Source organism: Myotis myotis, unplaced genomic scaffold (genome assembly GCF_014108235.1).
Source record: "Myotis myotis isolate mMyoMyo1 unplaced genomic scaffold, mMyoMyo1.p scaffold_m19_p_18, whole genome shotgun sequence".
NCBI classification, from domain to species: domain Eukaryota; kingdom Metazoa; phylum Chordata; class Mammalia; order Chiroptera; family Vespertilionidae; genus Myotis; species Myotis myotis.
The window spans coordinates 28,831,331-28,857,890 of NW_023416322.1; the positions used below are offsets into that span (position 1 = coordinate 28,831,331).

Genomic DNA, 26,560 nt, shown 5'->3' on the forward strand with positions numbered 1-26,560 from the left:
GGTCCAGTTGCAAATGTGTTGTCTGTCGCTAACGAAAAGTTAACTTTTGTCGTTTCTTTGAAATACAAAAACAAATACCGATTCCATTCATTTTGGGGAAAGCCTAGCTTGCTAGTTATTAGTCATCATTTTACAATGATGATTTAGAGGTTAGTAAACATTTGTTTCCTTATTCAGTTAAGATTGTAGCCCAAGGATTGTATGAGCTTTGATTTTAAAGGTCTGAGAGGAAATGTTTCTCACTGGATCCCAATGATTTTATTAATAAAGAGTGTTCTGTTTTATACGTACTGATAGAATTTTTTAAATGTGTATTGGTTCATGTACTCTATCTTTAGTAAAAGTTTTTTTTTTTTCATTTTTATCATCCATAGTTTCATTCAGCAAATATTTATTGTCTTGCATATATAAATAATTCATTATGTTAAACTTATTTTTAGTTCAATATCCTGGAAATGAAACCTTATTTTTTACTTAAACTTATTCTACAAAGCAAACACAGCAGTTATCCTAATTTTAATAAATACTAAAACCTTTGCAAAATTTTCTTTGTGTCCTAAATGATTTTTGGCCCATACCCAGCAACTGTGGTGAACATATAATGAAATAACATTTTGAAAGCAGACCTGATATATTAAGTATTGATTGAGCTTCTAGCAAATGCTCAGGATTGTGGCTTTTTCTATACTCATTTTCTGTGACAGTCATACTACTTTCTTTATATAATTGAAAGTGGAGATGTGGAGTTTCTTTATAGACCAGTTCCTTCACAGTTGTACAGGAGGTTATAAGAAGAAGAAATATAGTAAATTAGTAGCAGGGGAGGGGGTTAAGCTACTGTTTTCTTCAGGTTGTGACACAAGTTGACAAAGCCAGGGAGTTCACAGCTGAGCAGTGGCACGAAGTACCATTCGTTCTAAAAACAATTAGGCCCAGCGGGGTGTCCCTAATGGCTTCCGGGTGGAGCCTCCGGGACCAGCGGATCCTCCGACGCGCTCTGCCTCGCTTCCTCTCTGAGCTCTGAATGCCTGGGCTGCTTGTCATCTTGTCTGGATACAGGTGTTTTCCTGTAGTCGTCATTCTTTTGAGTTAATTCTGTCCCCCAGACAGATTCTTTCTGCAGAGAGTAATGTCTTGGTGTGTTCTGGGTTTTTTTCTGGAGAGAATCATGTCTTCAAACAAGTTTGTGCTCACTTGGCTTGAATTTTGCATCCGTTAGAGCTTCCTGCATCTGCGTCCTTTCTCCTTCATCACACCTCCTTTTAAAAAAGTTCTCTGCCCCAGGTTAATAGTCTATTTCATTAGTTTGTTTCAGGCCTATGAAGAACAGGGTAAGAGGACTTCTCTTTTTATGTTGCTACTGGTTCCATCAGGTTGGATTCCAACCTTCGGAGTTGTGTGTAGTCCAATGAGTAGGCATGAAATAACAGAGAAAAGTTAACACGTGTACAAAATGGTACATACTGACATCCTAATCTCTACTGGGGACAGATATGTCCTTTGAAGTTATCCACAGGGCTTTCTTAAGAAGCATTTATATTTTAAAAATAAAGTCTTTTAATTTTTTTTGCTGTTTCAAGTCTCCATGCTTTGCTGAGTTGTTATTCGTGTATTGGCCTCTGCCACAGAACGGGGAGATGGGCAGATGATTCGAGACAGCCAGAAGTGTTTGGCACAGGTGGCAAACGAGTCCTAACCCGTTGCCTTTTAAATGAGGGCAGCCTTTCTCTTCTATGAAGATGCCCTTTGTCTAGTCAACGGTTAATGCCCCCCTTCTCCTTCTGCCTGGAGAGGGGACTGAGATGTCTAGATTTCATTTCCCTTCTCCGCATCCTTTTAGTAGGTAGCAGAATTTTTGTGACACCTTTCTCACAGGTGTCTTTCGCTCACCCATTGCCTCTCTTGTTTTCCATAACCAGCCCTGTTTTGGACTTATGATCTCTTTAGAATCACTCTTCTTTTTTCTCCTCTCTCATTTTTACAACCCCATTGACTTGGATTGGGAGAAACTCGGCCTGCAGTGGACCTTAACTTAGCCTCCTTAATTTCGGAGCCTGTAGAGAGCAAGCCGTGGAGTGTTACTGCCACCTAATGGACGGAGAGCAAACTGCAGGGGGAAAACAAGCAGCAGGTTTGCGGTGTTTTTCTAAAGGATTTCTGACACCGTTCACAGCGTGAAAAATGATGACACAGCAGCTGCCATCTTGAAATCGGTCTTTTCCTGTGGAACGGGTGACTACAGCCTAATGCAACTCCCATCACCAGGCCCCCGGACTTACGGCTGGATCATGTCGTTTAGAATCTTAAATTGTATTTTAATGAATAGCCTAGCAACTGATCATGACTGACCGCCATCTCCTGTTGCCAAGCTCTGAACCATTCCGTTATTTGTCAGTGGGCTTTACCATTTTAAAAATATATTTTATTGATTTTTTTTACACAGAGGAAGGGAGAGGGAGAGAGAGTTAGAAACATCAATGAGAGAGAAACATAGATCAGCTGCCTCCTGCACACCTCCTACTGGGGATGTGCCCGCAACCCAGGTACATGCCCTTGACCGGAATCGAACCTGGGACCTTTCAGTCCGCAGGCCGACGCTCTATCCACTGAGCCAGACCGGTCAGGGCTGGGCTTTACCATTTTAAATATTAACTAATACATGGTTTTAACTTTCAAAAATATGTGACGATTGTAAGTAAAACAGGCTCCTATCTGTAGAACTTTAGTTATATAAATTAAATCAGAAACATTTTATAAAATTTCTGGATGTAGTGCAGTAGCCAGTGTAGGCTACATGCCCTCCTGAAGATGGTTTACGATGGAATGTAACTTTAAACAGCATTCCAAGCAAACCATGGTTTTGCTTAATTAGTTTTGAGAATCACCTTCCTTCATCTTAAAAAAAAAATTCCTGCCGAAACCGGTTTGGCTCAGTGGATAGAGCGTCGGCCTGTGGACTGAAAGGTCCCGGGTTCGATTCCGGTCAAGGGCATGTACCTGGGTTGCGGGTACATCCCCAGTAGGAGGTGTGCAGGAAGCGGCTGATCGATGCTTCTCTCCCATCGATGTTTCTAACTCTCTATCTCTCTCTCCCTTCCCCTCTGTAAAAAATCAATAAAATATGTTTTTTTTAAAAAATTCCTATGGTAACAGCTATAGCAGAGAGGGTCAAAAATTCCATTTGTAATCATTGCTAATGACATGTGTAAACAAACCATGATTGAACATAACCAGACCGGATCTTCATTTCTTTCTCAGCTCATCGGTAAAGCCTTCCTCTTCTGCTTTCATTACCCAGTTAAACAGAAACAGTGACGTTGCGCGCTGTCTCCTCGGCCATCTTCTTCCCACGTAGACAGCTGTTGCATTTGTCACCTTCCCTGATGAGGCATCTGAGCTGAGACGTTGTTGTTGTTGTTTGGTATTCATACAGATGCCCTCCGCCCATCATGGGATTTGACGCTGTGGTCTGTGGTGAAGCTTGAAACCTGTGTATTTCGTGGTTATCTGTTGTTGTCTTTTTAACTCCCACAAACCACGATCACTCCCCATCCACTGTTTTGCTTTGTTTTTGTAAGTGATGCTGTGTGCAGGTTACCATTTCCACTACATGATGCTGATAATCGGTTATGGCTGAGAATCGCCATTGGAAGCTACTATTTAGAAATTCGCAAGTAAATTCATTTGAGATTCTAGAACAGCGCTTCTCAACCTGTGGGTCGCGACCCCTTTGGGGGTCGAACGACCCTTTCACAGGGTCGCCTAAGACCATTGGAAAACATATATAATTATATATTGTTTTTGTGAATAATCACTGTGCTTTAATTATGTTCAATTTGTAACAATGGAAATACATCCTGCATATCAGATATTTACATGACGATTCATAACAGTAGCAAAATTCCAGTTGTGACGTAGCAACGAAAATAATTTTATGGTTGGGGGTCACCACAACATGAGGAACTGTATTTAAGGGTCGCGGCTGTATTAGGAAGGTTGAGAACCACTGTTCTAGAAAAAGACTATCATAGTGTTGAGTCTCTGGTAGCAAATTTTAAATCTCCACTGAACAGTTATATAAACTGCCACCAGGTGGTACAAGTGCCTATTGTTATTTTCCCGTCTGTGTTAACAGAAAAGGAAGTTTGTATTGAGAAATGTTCACCTCCCCGCTCCTCCCCACCACACACATAACACAAGCACTTACATACAGTAATGGTTTGCAGAACTCAGACTGAACCCGTGTTTTTAAGAGCCAGCGTTCGGGGTGTTCAGTGTTGGATTCAGACCTTGTGAGAGCCATGCTGTAAGTGATGGAATAGATTCTTGCTCCATGTCAGGTGCGTTGTTGAATAAATGCTTTCCATACTGCATTATCCGGTTTGAATCCTCCACAACTCACTGGACCGGTAGCAGCCTCGTTTGTAGATAAGGACCCTGGTACCAGGAGCAATCAAAGAATTTGTCCCGGGTCAGCCACACAGGAGGTGGCAGAGCCCAGAGAGCAGCCTGTCTATTTCTAGAGTGACTCTTAATTGCTACACCTCTACTTTCCCTTTGAGAGAGTGTGCCTGGCCTGAGGAATTCTTCCCTTCAAATGTGAATATAATTGGTCAAACTTGAGCGAGGAGTGATAAACTAGCCACTTTGTTGTAGTTAGCAAATGAAAAAAAAAAAAAAACGTTTAAAAAAGAAAACATTGCCCTAGCTCAGCCGTGGGCAAACTACGGCCCGCTTTGAAATGAATAAAACTAAAAAAAAAAAAAGACCGTACCCTTTTATGGAATGATGTTTACTTTGAATTTATATTAGTTCACACAGACACTCCATCCATGCTTTTGTTCCGGCCCTCCGGTCCAGTTTAAGAACTCATTGTGGCCCTCGAGTCAAAAAGTTTGCCCACCCCTGCCCTAGCTGGTTTGGCTCAGTGGATAGAGTGTCAGCCTGTGGACTGAAGGGTCCTGGGTTTGATTCCAGTCGAGGGCACATGCTTGGGTTGCAGGCTCAATTCCCCAGTAGGGCGCCTGCAGGAGGCAGCCAATCCATGATTCTCTCTCATCATTGATGTTTCTATCTCTCTCTCCCTCTCCCTTTCTCTCTGAAATCAATAAAAAATATATTTTTAGCCGGAACCGGTTTGGCTCAGTGGATAGAGCGTCGGCCTGTGGACTGAAGGGTCCCAGGTTCGATTCCGGTCAAGGGCATATACCTGGGTTGCGGGCACATCCCCAGTGGGAGATGTGCAGGAGGTGGCTGATCGATGTTTCTCTCTCATCGATGTTTCTAACTCTCTATCTCTCTCCCTTCCTCTCTGTAAAAAATCAATAAAATATATTTAAAAATATATATATATATATATTTTTTTAAAGAAAGAAAACATTCACAATAGCCAAGAAGTTCAAGCATCCCACACGTCCATGGACGGATGAATGAATAATGTGGTCCATACAGGGGTGGGCAAAAGTAGGTTTACAGTTGTGAGTCCATGAAACAGATTTTTCTTGCATTGCTATTTATCAATTATTGTATTATTTGCCATATGAACCACTGTAAACCTACTTTTGCCCACCCCTGTACATACAATGGAATGTTGTTATTCAGCCTTAAAAAGGAATGAAATTCTGACACGTGCTGCAACGTGTGTGAATCTTGAGGCTATTTTGCTACGTGAAATAACCCAGTTACAAAAAGACAAATACTGTACAATTCCACTTACATGAGGTACCCAGAGTACTCAGTTCATCGAGGCAGAAGGTAGAATAGAGGTTGCCAGCACCGGGAAGGCCGGGAAAGAGCAAGAGGGCTATTTAGTAAGTTTCAGCTTTGCAAGGTGAAAACGTTTTCTAGGGGTGTTTACACAACAGTGCGACTGTACTTAACAGAATACACTTGACACCATGGGACTGTATACTTAGAAATGGTTGAGATAGCAAATTTTATGTGTCTTTTACCACAATAAAAAAAAAAAAAAAAGACAAAACGGAATGTCTATTATCTTCCAATGAGACTAGCAGCCTGGACACGCAGGTTGCCAGAAGAGCCCGTGGACTCGAGGCCGGGGATAGGAACTGGGGCTGAGGGACCCGCGTCTGGCAGGTCATGGTGGGGCGGGGGGCGGCCGTCCCCTTTCCCCTGCGTGGGAGAGGCTCCCCCCGCGGAGCTGGGGGGCCTGCAGTCCGTCGCCATGTGACTGCACGTTAAGGAGATTCAGGCTGAGACGTGCGGATCGCCATTCCCGAAGCCAACCCGTGACACCAGAATTACGTCCCCCACCTTGTGAATCATCCGGTCTGAGTCACTGCATCGTCTTGACTCAAACTGAAAGTGCTTCCTGCGTGACTTTTTTTTTAATGATTCAGATTGCCTTCTGCTTTTGTGCATAAATAAATAGGATTACTGGGTTGGATTGATGGAAGGGAAGATATATGTAAAGCCAATGAGTTCATCAAGATAGCAGCGTGGCCCTGACCGGTTTGGCTCAGTGGATAGAGCGTCGGCCTGCGGACTGGAGGGTCCCGGGTTCGAATCTGGTCAAGGGCATGTACCTTGGTTGCGGACACATCCCCAGTAGGGGGTGTGCGAGAGGCAGCTGATCGATGTTTCTAACTCTCTATCCCCTCTCTCTCCCTCCCTGTAAAAAAATCAATGAAATATATTTTTAAAAAAAGATATCAGTGTGTGGTTGATCAGTGAGAATCGTGGTTTACATGATAGGATAAGACAGGTGTGTTTAGGGAGCAGGCATAGGCTAGAAGAGGTCAATGGGTGAGAAAGGGGGTTTCTGCAATACTTTCCACAATAAAGATAAACTAAAAAATAAAGTCTCAGAATTAAAGAGGGAAAAAGAAGGTGTTTCCATTCATTTTGTATTATGTTAAATGGTACTTGTGCAAGTGAAACATTCCCCTAAAATCCTTGCACTTTTTAAACTGGAGAATGTCAAGGTTTTTTCAAGATTAATAGAATGAATCATTCTGTGCCAGCTTCAACAATTACTGCCTCCTGGCCAATTTTGCCTTATCTATGATCCCCACCAACTGCTTGCCCTTTTTAGTACACAATTTTTACAGGCAGCACAACATGATGGAACTATTCCAAAATAGGATTATACTTGTTTAATAAAAAGCCTTCTGTAACTGTGAAAACATGCACCCTCATGAAGAAATATAAATAGGCATAAAAGAAAAGAGGAGGAGCAAATGTGGTCGCCAGTGACTTCCTAACGCTCTCAGAATATTGCAAAGTTGCGCAACATGGCCCATGTCCTAGGCGGGCCTCCCTCCCCCTACCCACCCCTCCCAGCAGCCCTCTCCCAGCCTCTCCCTGTGCAGCACCCTCCCCACCCAACCCTCCTCCTCCATCTTCACCCTCCCTGTTTCTATCCCTTCCTTCCCTGACTCCCTAGAGCAGATGGGTCATCTGCTCCCAGCGACAGCATTTGCATGTAACTGTGCCGGCTGGATGGCCCGCCAGCCTCCTGAGGAAGCGGTCGGATCCTCTTGTACCCCCACAGCCAGCACCGGGGTTCCGTCAACATTCCTTGAAGGACTCTCACCGCCCAGGGAGCACCAGCACTTCGTGTGGTGACCGCTCATCCCTTCAGAGGGAGTGGGTGGGGCGAGGTCTGCCTACCATAACTAAAGCACAATTTGAGGATGTCCAGGAAATCTGTTAAGGGAAGCAGCAGGAGAAAACCCCAGTTATTCACGCAGAGCCCGTGCGGGCCGATGGAGCTGGAGGGGAAGCGGTTGGGTTCTGATCTAGGATCATTGAGTATCAGGAACTGGTTGTGTCCCTCCCTTGGCGACCCATCTCCTTTGTGGCTGCTGTTACGTGAGCAGCGCTGGGCCCTGGCTGCCTCGGGCCACCCATGGGAGCACCGGGACAAGCCTGTATGGGCTCGGGCTCAGGCTCCAGCCCCTTCCCACGCTGACAGGAAGGGAGGCCCATCTCCCTTCCAGGGTGAGTGGACCAGGCCCCTACCCCGTGTAGCGTGAGGGCACCTGGCCCGGGAAAGGGGTCGGAGAGAGAGACTCACCCTGGTAGTCACCAGAGGGGCCGCATGGGCAGCGCAAAGAGCCCCAGCTTTGGAGCCAGGCAGACCCAGGCTCCTGGAGCCTCTGTCCTTTCCAACACGCGCCCCAGTGGCCTCACCTGCTAACAGGGGAGAACACCTTCAGCGTCATTAGGGTGAGAAAGGGCATCCTGGTGGTAAGGCCCCCGGTGGAGGGGCCACAAATGGTAGCCATTCTCTTCAGCTAATTTTCCAGGCACATCTCTACCAAAAAGGGTTCTGTGGGTTCCTGGGTAACCCGTGGGGCCAGGGGTGCAGCTGTTCGCTTCACTGAAGCATCCCTGGTTAAATGTGTCATGATTTTACTGAAAATAAACTTGGTTTCACTCATGTTTCGGACTGTCACCTCCGGCTGTTGGTATGAAATAGGACAAGGCTGAGGTATTGTTGCTGTTACTTGGTTTTGTTGTGTTTTTTAAGCGACATAAATGTGCAGAAGACAGGCACTTCCCCAAAGAAACTGGGGGTTGGTCAGCATTTGAAGGATGGGGCCGGGCTCGCTACCATTGCCCAGGACTGTCCAAGCCAGCGGTCGCCAACCTTTCGGACCTCACCGGCCACCAGTGGTCTGTGGACCACCAGTTGGCGACCGCTGGTCTCAGCAACAGGGCGCACAGCCTGCCCACCTGGCCTCCATCCTGCCCGGGGCTGCCCCGGGGCACAGCAGTTTCAGGCAAACAGCGCACCTCTGCGGCTGCGGGATCTCGGTTTCCTGCCTCCTGTCCGGCCTCCTCGCAGACATGGGGAAGGTGTGGTCTCTGTGCCTCAGTCAGTAAGGAAAATGCTTTCCTCCGTGCCCGTTCCAATAACTGAGTGTTCCTCACCATCAAGAACCGCCATCTGCCGAAACCGGTTTGGCTCAGTGGATAGAGCGTCGGCCTGCGGACTGAAAGGTCCCGGGTTCGATTCCGGTCAAGGGCATGTGCCTGGGTTGCGGGCACAACCCCTGTGGGAGGTGTGCAGGAGGCGGCTGATCGATGTTTCTCTCTCATCCATCGATGTTTCTAACTCTCTATCTCTCTCCCTTCCTCTCTGTAAAAAAATTAATAAATTAAAAAAAAAAAAAAAAAAACGCCATCTGCTCTCCCCAACTCCCCTGGAAACAGCATGGTCACCATGTCGTCCTAACAGCGATGCTGTGGGGAAGAGGGGGGCCCCTCCTCCACTTCCTGCTCCTCACGCCCACTCCGGCGCCCCTCTGCGTGCCCGTGCCCGCACAGCCCGGCCACCACGGGGGACATGTTTCCTGTTCCCGTTCTGCAAGACAGGGACCAACCTCGAAAAAGATTCTCACGGAGACAGTGTGGGCTTTCCTCTCCCGGGTGGGGTTGGGGGGCGCACAGAGGGCCCCCCACTTCAACTTTCAGTCTGAGTTACGGTGTCGACGCTTCCGGGCAGTTTCTCCCCCGAGCCCTGAGCTGTTGGCACGGCTCCTCTTATCACGAAGCGCCCCCTCGATGGCTTTCCTGTCTAGAACTGGTCGGTGGGAGGCTGTGGCCCACGAACGCCCTGAGGCCCTTCCCAGCAGGGAACTCTTCATGTGCCCGAGGGTCAGGACGCAGCGTTGCCTGTGATGCCGCTAACACCCCGTCCAATAAACAGTCTTCTGGTGAATAATGGCCCTTCCTGTCCCGCCCGCCCAGCAGCTGGGAGTGCCGGTGAGCATGGCACCCACGCCCCTTCCAGAAACCCCAGGACTCATTTTGGGAAACACTTTCATAACTAGTGTCTTTCGAGAAACTGCTATTTATTTCTTTAAACTAATCTGATCTTTTCCAGATGTGATTTCATCCTGCATGAAGGGGAGGCCCGCCCCAAAAGGGTTCCACTTTCATTTTAAACCCGCCCTCTCTCACTCCTGTCCCCTCACTCATCAGGCCAAGCTTTCCTTTCAAGGACTCAGGTGCCCAACGCACAATTACATCCCAAGCACAGTTTTAGAAATCATTTATTTCAAACACAATTTTCACTTTAAATGCAAAATAGCTGATAAACACACACACACACACACACACATTGAAATACATATAATACTGACCCTTTGCCCCATATACAGACATCAGCCTTTGTGGTATTTGCTTTTAGCTAATTAAGTAAAAAAATAAAAACTTAAAACTATTATTCTCATCTCCAAAAGAAAAGTTGAGGTATTTAACAGTTGTGTGATTGCCACCCAAAGATGGTTTCTCTATTAATTAACAGCCTTGCTACATGCTGTTCCAATCCATTCCTTCTAAAACAGATCTTGGTTTGAGCATATGTTCATAAAACTGACAATGTTCCTTAATAATCATTAAGGCTGCAAAATAATATTGAATGCCAGCCGAAATTGAAAAAAATAAAATAAAAATTAGCAAATACAAAAATCATTAAGGTTGCCATAGAAACACACCTGCGCTAGCACCCAAGCGCACATGATGCTGGCAGGACCCGAGCCAGGAGGCCTTCCGGTCACAGCCCGGCCGCCCACATGGGGCTCCATCCTCATGGTCTGAAAGACCAACAGTTGCCCCTGCTTCTCCAAATTAAGGTAAATTTCTCACTAACTCCACCTGGAGCTGGATGCCAGCTTCCTCCCCAGCGGAGTCAACCTTAGCGGGGGCAATATAGCTCAGCACCCAGCAGCAGGGCAAGACATTCCTGGACGTTCTGCAGGAGACCCACACACCACGATCACACCCGCCCGCTCCCCTGGGCTCTGTTCGCCACCAGGTGGACTCCCGCCCCAGTCGCAGCAGCAGATTCCACATATGATGAGGGTGTTTCCTGCCCCCACCGTCTCTCCCCAGGAGAGCAGGGACATCAACACAGAGTGAGCCCAGAGCCTGGCAGAAAACGAGCCCGGCCTGGGCCCCATCCGAGCAAAGGGCTCTCTGAGTTACCAATGGCTTCGTAGACACAGCCAATGCTACCCCCTTGACATCTGAACCAATAGTTTCTTAATGCTACAAGAATTAATGACCACTTTAGACCTTGAACCCGCATATTTGTAACGTTTCCAGCCCAGAAGGATAAGCTGTCATGTGTAATATCGACTGTCAGCGTGCCAACCTTTCGCATCTGGCCGTGGCAGATTGCTGCGGGTATTGGGTGAGGGGCATCATCGTTGAGGATAAAAGGCAGCACGTGAGCTGCAGAAACACAGGTGAGAATGATCAGTGGGTTGAAAATACAGGGTCACGGACCACAGATCCGAGGTCAGAGAAAGCTTAGGGTGTACACCTGTGTCCACTGAGCAACGTCCACAACCCAGAGAAGACAAACACTTTTCCTTCATGTACACTAGCTTATAAAGATGTAAAGGGGGGGAAAAAAAAACAACCCTCTTCAATTAATAAAACAAAAAGCAGTTCCGTTACAATAATAACGAAAGCAATAACAATTTGGAGATGAAAGCCGCCTCGCTCTCGGTAATCATGAGCTATCTGACTTCACATCTTCCACTAGCACGTCTCCTCCGGCTTTGGTAACAGTGCTTGTGGTTAAAACCTTTACAAAGAGTTAAAGAACCGTGGGCAGAATCACCCTTTCTCAGGCAGTCTCTCTCTTTTTTTAAAAAAATATTTCCCTTTAACAGCATTTTTGCTGTCCTCAAAGAAACACACACACACACACACACACACACACCTGCCTGCCTTCCGTCAAACTTACGAGAGTTGTCTAAGGCAGCAATGGGGTCTGAAACGTGAGTCAAAGCCAGCAATGAAAATCACCCCTTGCCCAACATAGTAACAGTGTGAACCCAGCAAACCGCAAGTACAAGGCATGGTCATGGTCACCCTTTGCCACCTGCCTGGTGCTGGTGGCTGTTTTTCCGAAAGGGCCGGCTCCTAGAAAAGGCTGTGGTCTGGTAAAATGTTTGGTCCTCGGTTACCCAACAGATTTGAATCACAGCCTCATTCCGGGACACCCCGTGCTGCTGGAGGGCACTTGTCTGGGGGACCCCTCTCATCACTGAACTTTCAAAGCCCGGACAGAAAAGTGAGCTGAAGTGGGAGAGTCTCAGAATCACGGCTAGACATTGAGCTGAACTGAATCACATTCAAGGAACTAAAGAAGAAGAGGAAGGCATGGGTTGGTGGGGGGGGGGGAGGCAGGGGGCCATGAACCCTCCTGCCCCCGGATAACCAGGGCTCCTGGCTGTCAGGGGTGGGGGTTTGGCAACTGACCTTGCTTGGTAGCCGTGGGAGGCCACTTCCCAACACCAGCCCGGAAGCTGGACACCAGGGCCTTCCCCACCGCTGGGGGGAGCAGTCCCAAGCTGCTCTTCCCTTAAATTAGAGAAGCAGGCAATTTCACTTTTAAGACAAAAACAAAATTTAGAATGAAACCAGAGTCTCTTCTCTAAGGGGAAAATCATTCTTTTTTTCTCCTCCTCTTTCCCATCTGACTCAGTTTTGTGCCAAACAGAGGACGGCTTCTCCCCGAGCTATTTACCTACAGACCCCCAGCTAGCACGGACCTTCCAGGCTCTCAGGGAAAAGCGATCAGCACCCCTTTAAAGACCAAATTAACATACATTCTTGCCGGGTTCTTCTGTCTTTTCACATGAATATGTTCCCTCCTCAGTACTCAGGCTCAGGTGAAAACTAAATTAACATTTTGAGTCCAACAGTTCGGTCTCCCCGCAATGGCGGGAGCCCTCCCCCAATGCCGTCCTCCTTTTGGGGGCCGGGGGGGGGGCAAAGGAGGGAGGAGAATAGTGGTTTTCAGAGCCTGTCCCCACGCCCCTACTTCCTCTCTGCTTCTCTCCTCCTGAAGCCCTGGGATCCAGAGAGGGAAACTGAGTCAGTGCAGTGGCTTCTGGGTTCAGCAGGTGCTGAGGGTTAACATTCACATTGAGCAGAATGCTGCTAACGAGGAGCTCACTGCAACTCCACTTCAAACCACCTGGTCCTGAGATGCTCTTCTCGCCCCTGCCGCTGTATCCAGCGTGGGGAGGAGAGGAAAGGCAGTCGGGAGCTCCCCCAGCCGGGGCGACCGAAGAAACTGAATTGCAAAGGCACTTGGGCCGCAAGAGTTTGAGCTAGAAGGTGAAACTGTGCAGTGGGGCAGGAGACAGGCGACTCGAGGTGGGGGGTGTCTTTGGCTGGAATCCATCCCACCTCCTGAGGGTGCGGCGTGTGGAGCCAGGTCAGGTGAGCCGGGGGCCTGCAGCTTGTCCACACGAAGCCCAGGGTCCGAGGCCTCCGCAGACGCCCGGCTCTGCCCACCCGAGTGTCCAGTGGACTCGACAGTGCTCCCTGCACGGGGCCCGCGTTCATTGGAACCCCTGCAGGCAGGGCGGTGGGGAAGAGGGGTCCAAAAACTCAACCACCTCTTCCTTCGGAACAGGCCAGCACACCTGTGCTCACCCAGCATAGAACCTGCTGTGAGGCCCCGCGGTGACAGCGCAGCCAGAGGCCCACACACCTGAGATGAGCTGAGACGACGGTGAGAAGCTGCTTGTCACACCGTCACACATTTCAGCAGGTCTGACACCCCAGCCGGCCAGGCGCCAGGCAGCCAGCCAGCTACTGGGGGAAGAAGTAGTCTCTGTTGCTGATGTCATACGGGCTCTGTGGGCCGCTGGCATGGGGTTGGCTGTGCCTCGAGGTGTTATCCGACCCCAGGCTGCTGGGGGACACCGGCGGGGAGATGAGGGGGACCAGCACCGGGGTGGGCTTCGGCCTCTCGGGGACCAGCTGTCCCAAAGAATACGGTGGGTGCATGCTCGTCCTGCCTTCTTTCAGGGCCTGCAGCTTCCACGTCTTCCTGAACCTTCAGAGACACAGAGACAAACCACACAGATGTTCAGTCCCCCCCGTGAGGCACCTGAGTGAAAAACACCGACAGCTGGCCGCCCTGCGGGCCTGGCCGTCCCGGCTGCGGCTCAGAAGAGGGACAACTACTGATTCCCTCACCTGTTCTTACCACCAGGCATTACACACCACTCTGAGGAGCTGGGGGTCTCGAAAACACCCCCAGAGAATGGATCGGTATTGTTGACACGTTACAGATGGAGAAACGGAGGCACATGTGGCCATGAATGTCCCTCTACCGCACTGAGAGCTTCATCTGTCCTGTCCCGGAGGCTGCCCAGAGGACACATCCTCAGCCCCACTCCATTTGCTTAAGAGAGACGGGGAGCGCATTCTCCCAGTGGGGGAGGAAATGGGCCGCTCAGTGAAATGAAGGCTGGCAGGAGGCAGATCAACTGCCATGGAACAGCAGGAGAAGGGCCACCTGCTCCCTGAACAGCCCTGCTGCTCCTCCTGCTGCCCACATCCCCGTCCTCCCAGTTCTCTGTATACCTCCGGGCCCACTCCCACCACCCTGGTGAGTCCTCAGAGCCTCGGCCGTGGGCACCACGCGGGCACAAGTGACTCATCTGACAGGAAAGTCGATGTTAAACAGGAAGGAGATAGGCATCTCTCTGATCACAGCTTCGTTCAGCTGCTCCCTCTGGGCCCCGAGCCATGGCTCAGTAGCTGAGAGAAGTCACCTGACAGCCCGAAGAGAGATGAGGTGGTGATAGCGATCTTCAAAGGCACAGTCAGGTCTCCTTCCTGAAGACTGCAGGGCAGCTCATGCCCTCCCTCCTGCTTCCCGCTCCGTCCCTCAGTCCCTTACTAACTTACTGCCGCCCCGCCCCGCCCCGCCCCGCCCCACAGTGAGAGCAAGGTGGTCTCCCTCAGTCCCACCGATGTCAGCTCCTCCAGGATGGGCTGGGAGGCAGGAGGGGAAACCAAAGTCAAAAACAAGGCTTGGGCCCTAACCGGTTGGGCTCAGTGGATAGAGCGTCAGCCTGCGGACTCAAGGGTCCCGGGTTCAATTCCGGTCGGGGCTGTGTGCCTTGGTTGCGGGCACATCCCCAGTGGGAAGTGTGCAGGAGGCAGCTGATCGATGTTTCTCTCTCATTGATGTTTCTAACTCTCTCTCTCCCTTCCTCTCTGTAAAAAATCAATAAAATATATTTTAAAAAAAAAAACAACAAGGCTTGGAGCCCTAAGCGGGTGTGGCTCAGTGGATAGAGCATCCGCCTGCAGACTGAAGGGTCCCAGGTTTGATTCCGGCCAAGGGCACATGCCTGGGTTGGGGGCTTAATCCCCAGTAGGGGGCGTGCAGAAAGCAGCCGATCAATGATTCTCTCTCTCATCATTGATGTTTCTCTCTCTCTCTCTCCATATCTCACTTTCTCTCTGAAATCAATAAAAATATTTATTATTAAGGTATTTCAAGAATTTTCTAGAAACCACCGATAAACTTAATGAGACCCTCAAGAAATCTAATGAGACCCTCGAGGTTGTGATAAAGGACCAACTAGAAATTAAGCATACACTGACTGAAATAAAGAATATTATACAGACTCCCAACAGCAGACTAGAGGATCGGAAGAATCAAGTCAACGATTTGAAATACAAAGAAGCAAAAATACCCAACTGGAAAAGCAAAATGAAAAAGAATCCAAAAATACGAAGATAGTGTAAGAAGCCTCTGGGGCAGCTTCAAGCGTACCAACATCAGAATTATAGGGGTGCCAGAAGATGAGAGAGAGCAAGATATTGAAAACCTATTTGAAGAAATAATGACAGAAAACTTCCCCTACCTAGTCAAAGAAATAGACTTACAAGTCCAGGAAGTGCAGAAAACCCCAAACAAAAGGAATCCAAAGAGGACCACACCAAGACACATCATAATTAAAATGCCAAGAGCAAAAGACAGAGAGAGAATCTTAAAAGCAGCAAAAGAAAGAAACTCAGTTACCTACAAGGGAGTACCCATACGACTGTCAGCTGATTTCTCAACAGAAACTTTGCAGGCCAGAAGAGAGTGGCAAGAAATATTCAAAGTGATGAATACCAAGAACCTACAACCAAGATTACTTTATCCAGCAAAGCTATCATTCAGAATTGAAGGTCAGATAAAGAGCTTCACAGGTAAGAAAAAGCTGAAGGAGTTCATCACCACCAAACCAGGATTATATGAAATGCTGAAAGGTATCCTTTAAGAAGAGGAAGAAGAAGAAAAAGGTAAAGATAAAACTATGAACAACAAATACACATCTATCAACAAGTAAATCTAAAAATCAAGTGAATAAATAATCTGATGAACAGAATAAACTGGTGATTATAATAGAATCAGGGGCATAAAAGGGAGTGGACTGACTATTCTTGGGGGGGAAAGGGGTGTGGGGGATGCGGGAAGAGACTGGACAAAAATCATGTACCTATGGATGAGGACAGTGCGGGGGGGAGGGGGGGGAGGGCGGAGGGGGGCGGGGAACGGGTGGAGGGGAGCTACAGGGGGAAAAGAGGAACAACTGTAATCTGAACAATAAAGATTTAATTTTAAATAAATAAATAAATAAATAAATAAATAAAATAAGCCCTGACCGGTTTGGCTCAGTGGATAGAGCGTTGGCCTGCGGACTCAAGGGTCCCAGGTTCGATTCTAGTCAAGGGCATGTACCTGGGATGCGGGCACATCCCCAGTAGGGGGCGTGCAGGAGGCAGCTGATCCATGTCTCTCTCTCATCGATGTTTTTAACTTTCTATCCCACTCCCTTCCTCTCTGTAAAAAAATCAATAAAATATATTTTAAAAAAAATAAAAATAGCCCTAACTGGTTTGGCTCAGTGGATAGAGCGTCAGCCTGGAGACTGAAAGGTCCCAGGTTCGATTCTAGTCAAGGGCATGTACCTTGGTTGTGGGCACATCCCCAGTGGGAGGTGTGCAGGAGGCGGCTATCCATGTTTCTCTCCCATCGATGTTTCTGGCTCTCTAGCCCCTCTCCCTTCCTCTCTGTAGAAATATCAATAAAATAGCCGAACCGGTTTGGCTCAGTGGACAGAGCGTCGGCCTGCGGACTGAAGGGTCCCAGGTTCGATTCTGGTCAGGGGCATGTACCTTGGTTGCGGGCACATCCCCGCTGGGGGGCGTGCAGGAGGCAGCTGATCGATCTCTCCCATCAATGTTTCTAACTCTCTATCCCTCTCCCTTCTTCTCTGTAAAAAATCAATAAAATATATTTTTTTAAAAAATCAATAAAATATATTTTAAAAAATAAATAAATAAATAAAAATAAAAAATAAAATAAAATAAACAAACAAGGCTTGGGGATTTTCCTTGGGTTTCTCTTTATATCGACAGGCTATTCCTGTCCTTGTTGTGATAAATAATTGATAGTTGGCTCCAAATCTGCACTGGCTCTTAGCCTTTTTTCCAAGTGGAATAAGAAAGCGATAGAATATTCCTGAGGGCTCCGCCAGGCAGGCCCGAGGCAGCACGGAGCGCAGGAGGGTCTCACTGGAGCTGTGCCGGGTCCTTGGACGGCATTCTCTGCCTGTCTGAGAAGACGGAGGACAAAATCATCCCGCTCGGACTCCAAAGTGTTCGGACGCTCTGGCCCAGGAATTCCACTTCTGGGAACGCGCCTGAAGGAGACAGCCTAGCTATGGACAACACTGTACGCACAAAGGGTGTCCACACTGCTTTCCATCGAAGCAGAACCACCGCCCCAGGGCCCAGTGGGAGGAGGCTGGCTAAGGGAACGGGGAACATGTCCCTGACGGAGGAGTCTGCAGCTAAAGAAAGGGAGGCTCACAAAGAATGTGCAATAAGGTGACAAACGCGTACGTTATAATTAATCCTGCATTTAAAAGGCAGGAATCAGAGTGACAGATACAGAAAAATCAAGGCCACAGAAAAGCCAAACAAGACATTATGCAGAGGAAAAGGACGCAGAGGAAATTCATTCTCTATGAAGTGTTCTTGATCGGGGTACTGATTGCACGGGTGTGTTCACCTTGGGATAATTCACGTCCAGTTATGACGTGTGCACTTTTCTGTTTGTTTGTTAGACTTCTAGCACGTTTACATTTAAAAAATGAACAGTGGTTCCTGGCCAGTGTGGCTCCATGGTTGAGCATCGACCTATGAACCAAAAGGTCACGGTTTGATTCATGGTCAGGGCACATGTCTGGGTTGCGGGCTCGATCCCCAGTAGGGGGTGTGCAGGAGGCAGCTGATCAATAATTCTCTCTCGTCATTGATGTTTCTATCTCTCTCTCCCTCTCCCTTCCTCTCGGAAATCAATAAAGATATACATTTTTAAAATAAAATAAAAATTAACAGCGGTTAATGGATTAATTGTATTTCTATATAATGAGTGTATTCCCAATAAAAAGGAAAGAACTAAAAAAAAAAAATTAATGGTGGCTGTCTTTGCATAATGTAGATTTTTTCCTTTTTTCTGTTTGTCAATATTTAGCAAATTGCCAGTATTTAGCAAATAAGCATATATCACAATGTTTTAAAATCTCTATTGAAGTTATTTAACACGTTAAGCGCCCAACCTGTTTTGTCCTCCGGACGGAAAGTACAGTGTCAGTCACCGGTGACTGACTAGGCGCTTAATGTGTTAACCAATACAAAAAGCAGTCTACATCCTCAGCAACTGAATGGGTAACTGGGAAAAATGGGCTTTCCTTCTTTTGAAATATTTTGAGGCATGAATGAGACACTTTCTAAAAATCACTGCGCTCAAAGGGGCTTTAATAACAGCCAGCCTGAGGGTGCCCACACCTGACATGGGCCTGCCCTGGGCAGGGGTCTGAGCAGGGCCTGGAGCTAGAGCGGGCGTGGGGCCGAGAGGAGATAAAAGCCCAGCTGTCAGACCCCACTTGCACCTCAGCCTCTGCCTTCTATCGAGGTTACGTCTTTGAGCGTCAGAATGTTTGCTTAAAGAAAAGGTTCTACAGCTCAAAGGTCTTAAAACATTCATAATAACTCTCACTCTTCTTAGAAAATGAGAAACCAAGACTCAGGGAGAGGAAGTGACCCCACCCGCCAGGGCCCCGAGGGTACCCACAGCACCCAGCCACTCCACCGCCCGGGATGCCCTGAGAGTCCCTCTGGCCCTGCCATGAAGGTGAGAGAGTCTGTGATTTTTAAATATTGGAATGAGACTACATTCAATGCAAAATTCTCTGAATCATTGGCATATACACATAGGAAGTCCTCTCCTAACAGTGCCGGCCCATTCTAGATAAATGTGCCGGGAAAGAATTCTCTGCTAGGAGAATCCCCAGCGCAGCGCGGCATACGATGAAGAGAGGAAAGCGGGGGGGCCTGGGGAGTAGGGTGGGGAGAACTGGGCCCTGTAAGGCATGGCATCCACTGAAGAAGATGGCCCATCTTTCCGGATGGCACACTTGAAGTCTTAAAAATTATCACTGATATTCGTGGAAAATATTTAGGAAAAGACTTTGCCTGAAATGCCAAATAAAAGTGTTAAAAAGAAAAATAGGGTACCATGGACGGTAAGGATGTACTTCAACCTGCCTCTCACATCCTGCCTGTTGTAATGTGGCCACCCCAGGTCCTGGGCCTCAGCCATTCTGGCAGCTCTGACGCGAGGGACTTGGAGACCAGAGGGGTTTTCATCACTTGAAATAACTGGCCTCTTTTCAAATAAATTTGCCTTATACGGGCGAGAATGGAAGCTCGCCAGGCTAGGAAATAAATTACTGGTACGTTTCCAGCACAGGGTACTGAGCCCTCCAGGGGCCCTGGTTGGGTAGCAACCAGCTCGTGTACAAGCACCGTCAGCACATTAGCTAACTAGGTCTGCGATGCGATGCGCGCTGTGGCCGGTTCCCAGCCTAACGCTCCCTGTCAGTGATCAACAGCCCACCAGGATGGCACTGCTTGTAAATGGAGCCAATGGTGGGCTGACGGGACCAACTGGGTCCACCGCTTAGCTGACAGCTGGCTAGCGTGGTTGGCTGCGACTCTCAGGATGTGGGTTCTAGTCCTGGCTCTGCTAATAACAAACTGTGTCTTAGGCAAGTCACCTCACCTCTTGGGGCTGTTTCCTCAGATGTAAAATTAAAGATTTTGACTAAATGACCTCCAATACCCTATCCATAGAGCAAGAGCTTTGGGTTTAAACCTTGGCCTTGCCATTGCTGGCTGGGATCACTCCACCTCTGTTTTAATCTCCTCACCTGTCAAGTGGAAATCATATTTACTCTATGGCAGTGGTTTTCAACCTTCTGGCCCTTTAAATACAGTTCTTCATGTTGCGACCCAACCATAAAATTATTATTTTTTTTTTTAATATTTTTTTATTGATTTTTTACAGAGAGGAAGGGAGAGAGATAGAGAGTTAGAAACATCGATGAGAGAGAATCATCGATCAGCTGCCTCCTGCACATCTCCTACTGGGGATGTGCCCGCAACCCAGGTACATGCCCTTGACCGGAATCGAACCTGGGACCTCTCAGTCCGCAGGCCGACGCTCTATCCACTGAGCCAAACCGGTTTCGGCCATAAAATTATTTTCGTTGCTACTTCACAACTGTAATGTTGCTACTGTTATGACTTGTAATGTAAATATCTGATATGCAGGATGGTCTGAGGCCACCCCTGTGAAAGGGTCGTTCGATCCTCAAAGGGGTCGCGACCCACAGGTTGAGAACCGCTGCTCTATGGGGTCTGTGATAGGTTAAGAGAAAGGCCTGTGGAAGCTCTAATGATATAGAAACAGAACACAGAAGTATGTGCCTGAGGGCAAGGAATCCCTTAGAAGGCTGTAGAAGACCCCTGACTGCTGGGATAGCCCCTCTCTGGCCCCAAAGTAAAAGACAGTGAGTTCTCAAGCTTCTCCAAGGAGCTACCTCCACTCACTGGGAACTTCCTCTTTTGCACACCCTTTGGCCAATTTGCTTACCACTTCACTGGAAAATCAAAGTGGAAACAACCCCGAACACACTGAGTTGTCATCTTGCTCCCCTTCCAACCCAGACCACCTTACAGTCAAGCTATGTCAGGGTCGCTGTGAGGACCCAATGAGCCGCCATCTCCCAACCACCAACTGGAGTCTCCTCAAAGTTACACGCAAAGTGAGAGAAAGGGGGACAGAGAAGTTTCTCCTCCGTCGCATCATCACTGTAATTAACCACCGTCCAAGCCAGGGCACAGCCTGGCGTCTTGTAGGGGCTCAGCACAGGCAGGAGCACAACTTCCTGCAGTGAAACCGTGAACATGGGAAGCTGTTTATTGCCATCACTGACAGCACTGTTGGCTGATTTTTCTGCAAGCTTGGGAGGGAACTGCAAAACCAGTGACCAAATAGAGAGAGACGGGGTGGATGGGCATGGTGCTACAGCGGCCAGGGTGCCCGTTCAGCCTGTCTCCTGACCATGGCCGGAGGGCAGCCCTAGCACCGAGCATTTAAAGGTGACCTGCTAGGTGTTGCTTGCGTTTTGGTTTTGTTTTTAAATATATTTTTATTGATTTCAGAGAAAGGAAGGGAGAGAGAGAGAAAGAGAGAAACATCAATGATGAGAGAATCATCAATCAGCTGCCTCCTGGCATGTCCCCCACTGGGGATCAAGCCCACAAGCCGGGCATGTGCCCTGACCGGGAATTGAACGGTGACCTCCTGGTTCATAGGTCGACGCTCAGTCACTGAGCCAAGCTGGCTGGGCTAGGTTTGCTTGTTTTGAGACATGGACTAGCCCCCGGAAGTCTGACCAGGTGCCTGAGATTGCCTGGGTACACACTGCTGTTCCTCACGCGCTACTTCAATCACCTTAGCATGTGGTTCAGGAGGAGGGGGTCGTACTCGCCGGCAATCCCAGAGCCTGAAGCTTTCTTCGGTGCCTCCCCCCCTCCCTCTGGTTTCCACACCGGGTTTTCCCGGTGCTTCTCCCTCTCAGGACACTCCTCAGGCCCTTCTTCTCACTCTTCCTCCTCTACACTTTCCCATGTCAGAACCCTGGGGTCCACAGGGCACTGCCACTGGCCCTATTCCTCTGACATGGCTCCAACTACCACCTGCACGCAGCTACGATCAGAACTGTCTACCCAATATGTCCACCTGGGGCTTTCACAGGCACCTCAGACTCAGGGGTCCCAAACCAGCATCATCGTTTTTCACTCCGTTATTCTCCCTCCAGTGTTTCCAATTTTAAATGCGTGACCCCCCCCCCCCCACCACCATCACCTAATCTGCCCAGTTGCCAAAGCCAGAAACATGAGGGTCAGCCTTGACTCCTCCGTCTCCCCTTCCTTCTCCTCATCTACTGTCATCGAGTCTTATCGATCCCACCTCTGAAATACATCATGAGCCATGTGCGGCTCTCCCACTCACTGCCCCCGTCCCAGCACAGGCGAAGCTAGGCAGATAAGAAATATGGCAACACCCAGGGCCACCCCCCAGGACCCCGCTCACCTCAGGACAATGCCAACGCAGAGGAGCGTTCCGAAGGCCAGGCTTCCTCCAGCCACCAGGAACGTGTACAGGGGTACTGGAGGCTCTTGCACTAGAGGGGAAAAGAGGAGGGGGAGCAGAAGGAAGAGAAAACAATAACCACTCAGCTGGTGCTATCAAAAGTCTCCAAGGAACCTCACCCTGGAGGAGGAAACAGCTCTGCTAACCAGCAGGCCTCTGGCCAGTGTTTTGGCCAAAGCCACGCTAGAAGAATCACTCCCAGCAGAGTCTGACAAACCCTGGGATTCTGCCACTTGGCAAGAGATACACCTCAAGCTCAGAGCTTCTGAGCACCTGTGGCCAGCCACAGGCTCCCACTCCCCTTCAGAGTGGCTTTTCTAGGGGTGCTCAGCCTGCCCCCATAAGGCACAGATGGGGGCAAGAAGCAGAAAGCTTTGGGGACCGCATCGATGGCAGCTCCATTGAGGACGATGCCAGGGAGGCCCAGGTGCTTTAAATCAAGTGTTTGGTTGGGTGCAGCGTTCTCCATGGTGCGTCATCTCTTGCCTGTCTCCCCACTTGGCATTCAAGCCCCAGCCATAGGATCTTCATTCGCTCTTCCATATGCCATGTTCTCCGCGCCCCCCCCGCCGACCCCGGGGCTCTCTGCACATGGTCTCACATCTCCCCCAGAACACGCTTCCCACCTTCCCTGCACCCCTTTTCTCTCCAGTCCTCCCCGGCCTTTGGGTCTCAGATGAGATGAGGACACTTCCTTTGAGCTGTGACCCCATTCCACGCTGGGTAAGTGCCAACTGTGAAATGGTTCGCTGATCTGTCTCATTATTCTTGTGGTCCTCTCGTAATACCTAAGCTAACAATATTATCCAACTTGGACATACAAGGTCATAAAAGAATGTTTCTGCCACTGGTCTTTTCCATGAAGCAGACTGGCACCCTGCCAACATTTCCAAATAAGAAAGCACTTTCTGCCCTGACTAGTTTGGCTCAGTGGATAGAGCGTCGGCCTGCGGCCTGCGGACTCAAGGGTCCCGGGTTCGATTCCAGTCAAGGGCATGTAACCTTGGTTGCGGGCACATCCCCGGTGGGGAGTGTGCAGGAGGCAGCTGATCGATGTTTCTCTCTCATTGATGTTTCTAACTCCCTATCCCTCTCCCTTCCTCTCTGTAAAAAATCAATAAAATATATTTTTAAAAAAAAAAGAAAGAAAGAAAGAAAGAAAGCAAGCAAGCACTTTCTACAGAGTTACAAGCCTTTGGTGCCCCCTTAGGCCACAGGAATACACAACAATCCAGGGCTCACCTGGGAAGCTTGTCGTATTGGCAGGATAGTTCGAGGAGATGTTGTCATCGTCTCCGTTGGTAGTAGGTGCCTGTAAAAGACATTCCACACTGTAAGCCCGTGTCTGTGGATTCCACCTTCATTCGGGACCCAGCTCAGGCACCTCCTCAACCCCCTCCCTGCCCCCCGACCCCCCACCACGCCTTTCCTTTATCTCATGCACCTCTCCAATTTTGACCTGTCACTTTCAACATCTGCAAGATTATCTGCATTATCTGCATCTACACCCCGCCTACTCAGGGTGGGGATTGCTTCCCATCTGCCACTCCACCAAGAGCTTACGCTGTCCTACGGGTCTGGTTCAAGGGCACAGGTACCATCCCTGACGAGGGAAATCACAGGCTGGAATCCTGGCTCTGTGACCACAACTAGCTCTGAGACCGTGGGCAGATTTCTCAACTCAGGTGGGTGTCAGCGTTCTCCCTGAATCTCAGTTCACGTCAGGATCAATGAGACGCAAGGCTCAGAGCCTGGGGCCTTGGCAGGCTCTCGGTCAGTCAGTGCCCCGACACGCTGTGCTGGGAGCGCTCTGGCCCAAGGGCCTGGACTTCACCCCGGAGTTGCTGGTCCTGGACAGTCCGCCACTGATGATGGGTGAGGTGCCGCCCAGCTCCGGGAGCGTGGAGCCTCCCCGCTGAGCGGGTGGGAATTGGGGACCACGGAGGAGTTGCCGCGGGGTGGGAAATTGGATTACTCGAGGATTTGTTTAAGCGGCTTCGGCGGTAATCCTCTTTCCAGATCATTATGACACCGGGAGTCCACAGGGAAGGGCTCAGAGAACTGCACCGGAGTCGCACGCTAAGCCTCCCGTGGGGTCCAGAAGCTCAGGGTGAAACTGCATCCGCTGACGGGGCAGCGCAGCTTTGTGAGCCAGCCCCACGCTGCTCTACGCTTCATAAAGGCCCCGGATCGAGAACTGCTGCTGCCCCGTCTTACAGAGCCTTCAGAAGGACACAGTTTGCCCACCGCCACACTGCCAGCAAGTGGCAGAGCTGGGACTGAAGCTACATTCTGTCTGGTGCCAGCCACATCGCTAGCCGGTAGGTGTTGACCCTTTGACAAGAACACGAACTCACCTTCATGGAAGACACCTCCGCCGTGGTCGCAGCTGAAAAACTCGTGGGTTCTGTGGATAGAAGACGTCTTATTAATGACTCATGGACCCTGAAGTCCTGTCTGATGGGCTGCAGAAGCCGAATAAAGTTCATCACAACGTTATTTAAAAGGGCATCAGGCTTCCCAGGCAGCGTGGCTCAGTAGTTACGTGGCAGCCTATGAACCAGGAGGTCACAGCTCCGTCCCCAGTCGGGGGCGTGCAGGAGGCAGTCCATTGGTGCCTCTCTTTCATCATTGATGTTTCTCTCTCTCTCCTTCTCCCTTCCTCTCTGAAGTAAAAATATATATATATATATAAATATATAAAGAATTTAACATAAAGAACAAGTTCTCTTCCTCCTGGGTGGACTTAGTACACTTTGCTCGAGGAGCGGCAGGGACCCAGGCCCCTCACGAGGCCCTTCCCCTCCATGGGAACAGTGTTTCTGCAGAAACCTCCTGGGCAGCAGGGGGCCAAGGATCAAAGTGGGCGTGTGACCTGAGGCCAGGCTCAGCAGCAAGCGTGGGCCCAAGGGACCAGGAACTGAAACAGGACTGGGTAGAATGTGTAGAATACTCTGAAATTTAAAAGTATTTTCTTTCCAGTTTATCATTTCTCCATCAAGAAGTTAAAAACACCAGGGAATGGTTTACACAAAGATGTGCAGCCTCCCTGAGCCAGGAGCAAAATAACTAGTAAGAGGTGGAGGCGAGCGTGCCATCCCCGGGAGAGAACACCACACACTGGAGGGGACAGACGAGCATGTTCACGCCTCCTTCCCATTGTGCAGAGAGGAAACAGGGGCCCAGAGAGGGAGAGCAACTTGTCCAAGGTCACACAGCAAGTGAGCCCCAAATCAACCAAGAATAAATGGGAAGGACCCTTATTCTCATTGCGCTGTGTTCCTCCCAGCTGAGCCCAGCAAAGGACAGAATCACAGCAGAAAGTGACTGAAGGACGGATGGAGGGTATGGGGGCGCTAGAATGAAAGCAAACACCAGGAGATGGGGCAGCGCTACTTAGGAAATATGGCTGACCATGGGTGGTCATTCAGTCCAGTGGTTCCCAAACCCAGCCATGCTCAGCCTTACCTGTGGCCTTTTAGGCTGCACCCTTGACCTATGGCCTCAGAATCTTGGGGATGGGACCAGACATCAGGGTTTTTAAAAGACTCCCCAAACCAGAGAGAGGTTTTAGGAAGAAAGGGAGACCTGTATAGTTTCTACCCTCAGCTCTGACCCCCATCATGGCATGTGGTCCAGAGAAGGGCGTTTAACCTTTGGTGACTCAGTTGCCCAGGGGCAAAGTGGGGGTTTTAGTTTGGTATTATTTCAAATAACCCAGGAATGTTACCAGAATGAATAAAAGTTTTCTAATACAGAATAAAACTGTCTTACATAACAAGACTTTTTAAACATCTCCCAAGATGACCATGGGGGCCCCTAATTCAGACCATTTTGTCCCCTGAGACGGAAAGTGGAGCAACTGTTACATCATTATTAATAATCATTTTCATTTTCCAGATGAAGAAATTAGGGCTCAATGAAGATAAGATTAATAATGCTAATAGCATACTAATAAAATACCGCTAATATGTCTAGCACCAACATTTTGAGGGTAACTACACACCAGTTCCAAATAGCTCATTTGCCTATATGCCTGTATTATCATCCCATTTCGCCCTCACAGCATCACACGAGGTGGGCCCTATTACCCCATTTTACAAAGACACCGAGACTCACAAAGGCTGTGGGAAGTTATTAGCATTGAAGAACACATTCCTTTTCTGTTTAGGCAAAAGTATTTCCTATTTCTCCTCACGTATTTTA

General features: G+C 49.0%; 1 protein-coding gene across 3 annotated transcripts in view; it reads right to left on the reverse strand.

Annotated features, from left to right (window-relative positions):
• Nucleotides 1-26,560, reverse strand: part of IL6R (interleukin 6 receptor) — a 72,738-nt gene that overhangs the window by 16,492 nt on the left and 29,686 nt on the right. Inside the window, exons 7-10 of one of the 3 annotated variants that reach the window (XM_036342367.1) lie at nt 24,712-24,761; nt 23,597-23,666; nt 22,295-22,385; nt 3,927-4,437 (exon numbers count right to left, since the gene is read on the reverse strand). In XM_036342367.1, coding sequence (XP_036198260.1) covers nt 4,374-4,437; nt 22,295-22,385; nt 23,597-23,666; nt 24,712-24,761 — 275 coding nt within the window. In that variant the 3' untranslated portion in view covers nt 3,927-4,373. Of the gene's footprint in view, nt 1-3,926; nt 4,438-10,005; nt 13,835-22,294; nt 22,386-23,596; nt 23,667-24,711; nt 24,762-26,560 lie in introns of those variants that run through there. The other 2 variants (XM_036342365.1, XM_036342366.1) reach the window with 2 other exon arrangements.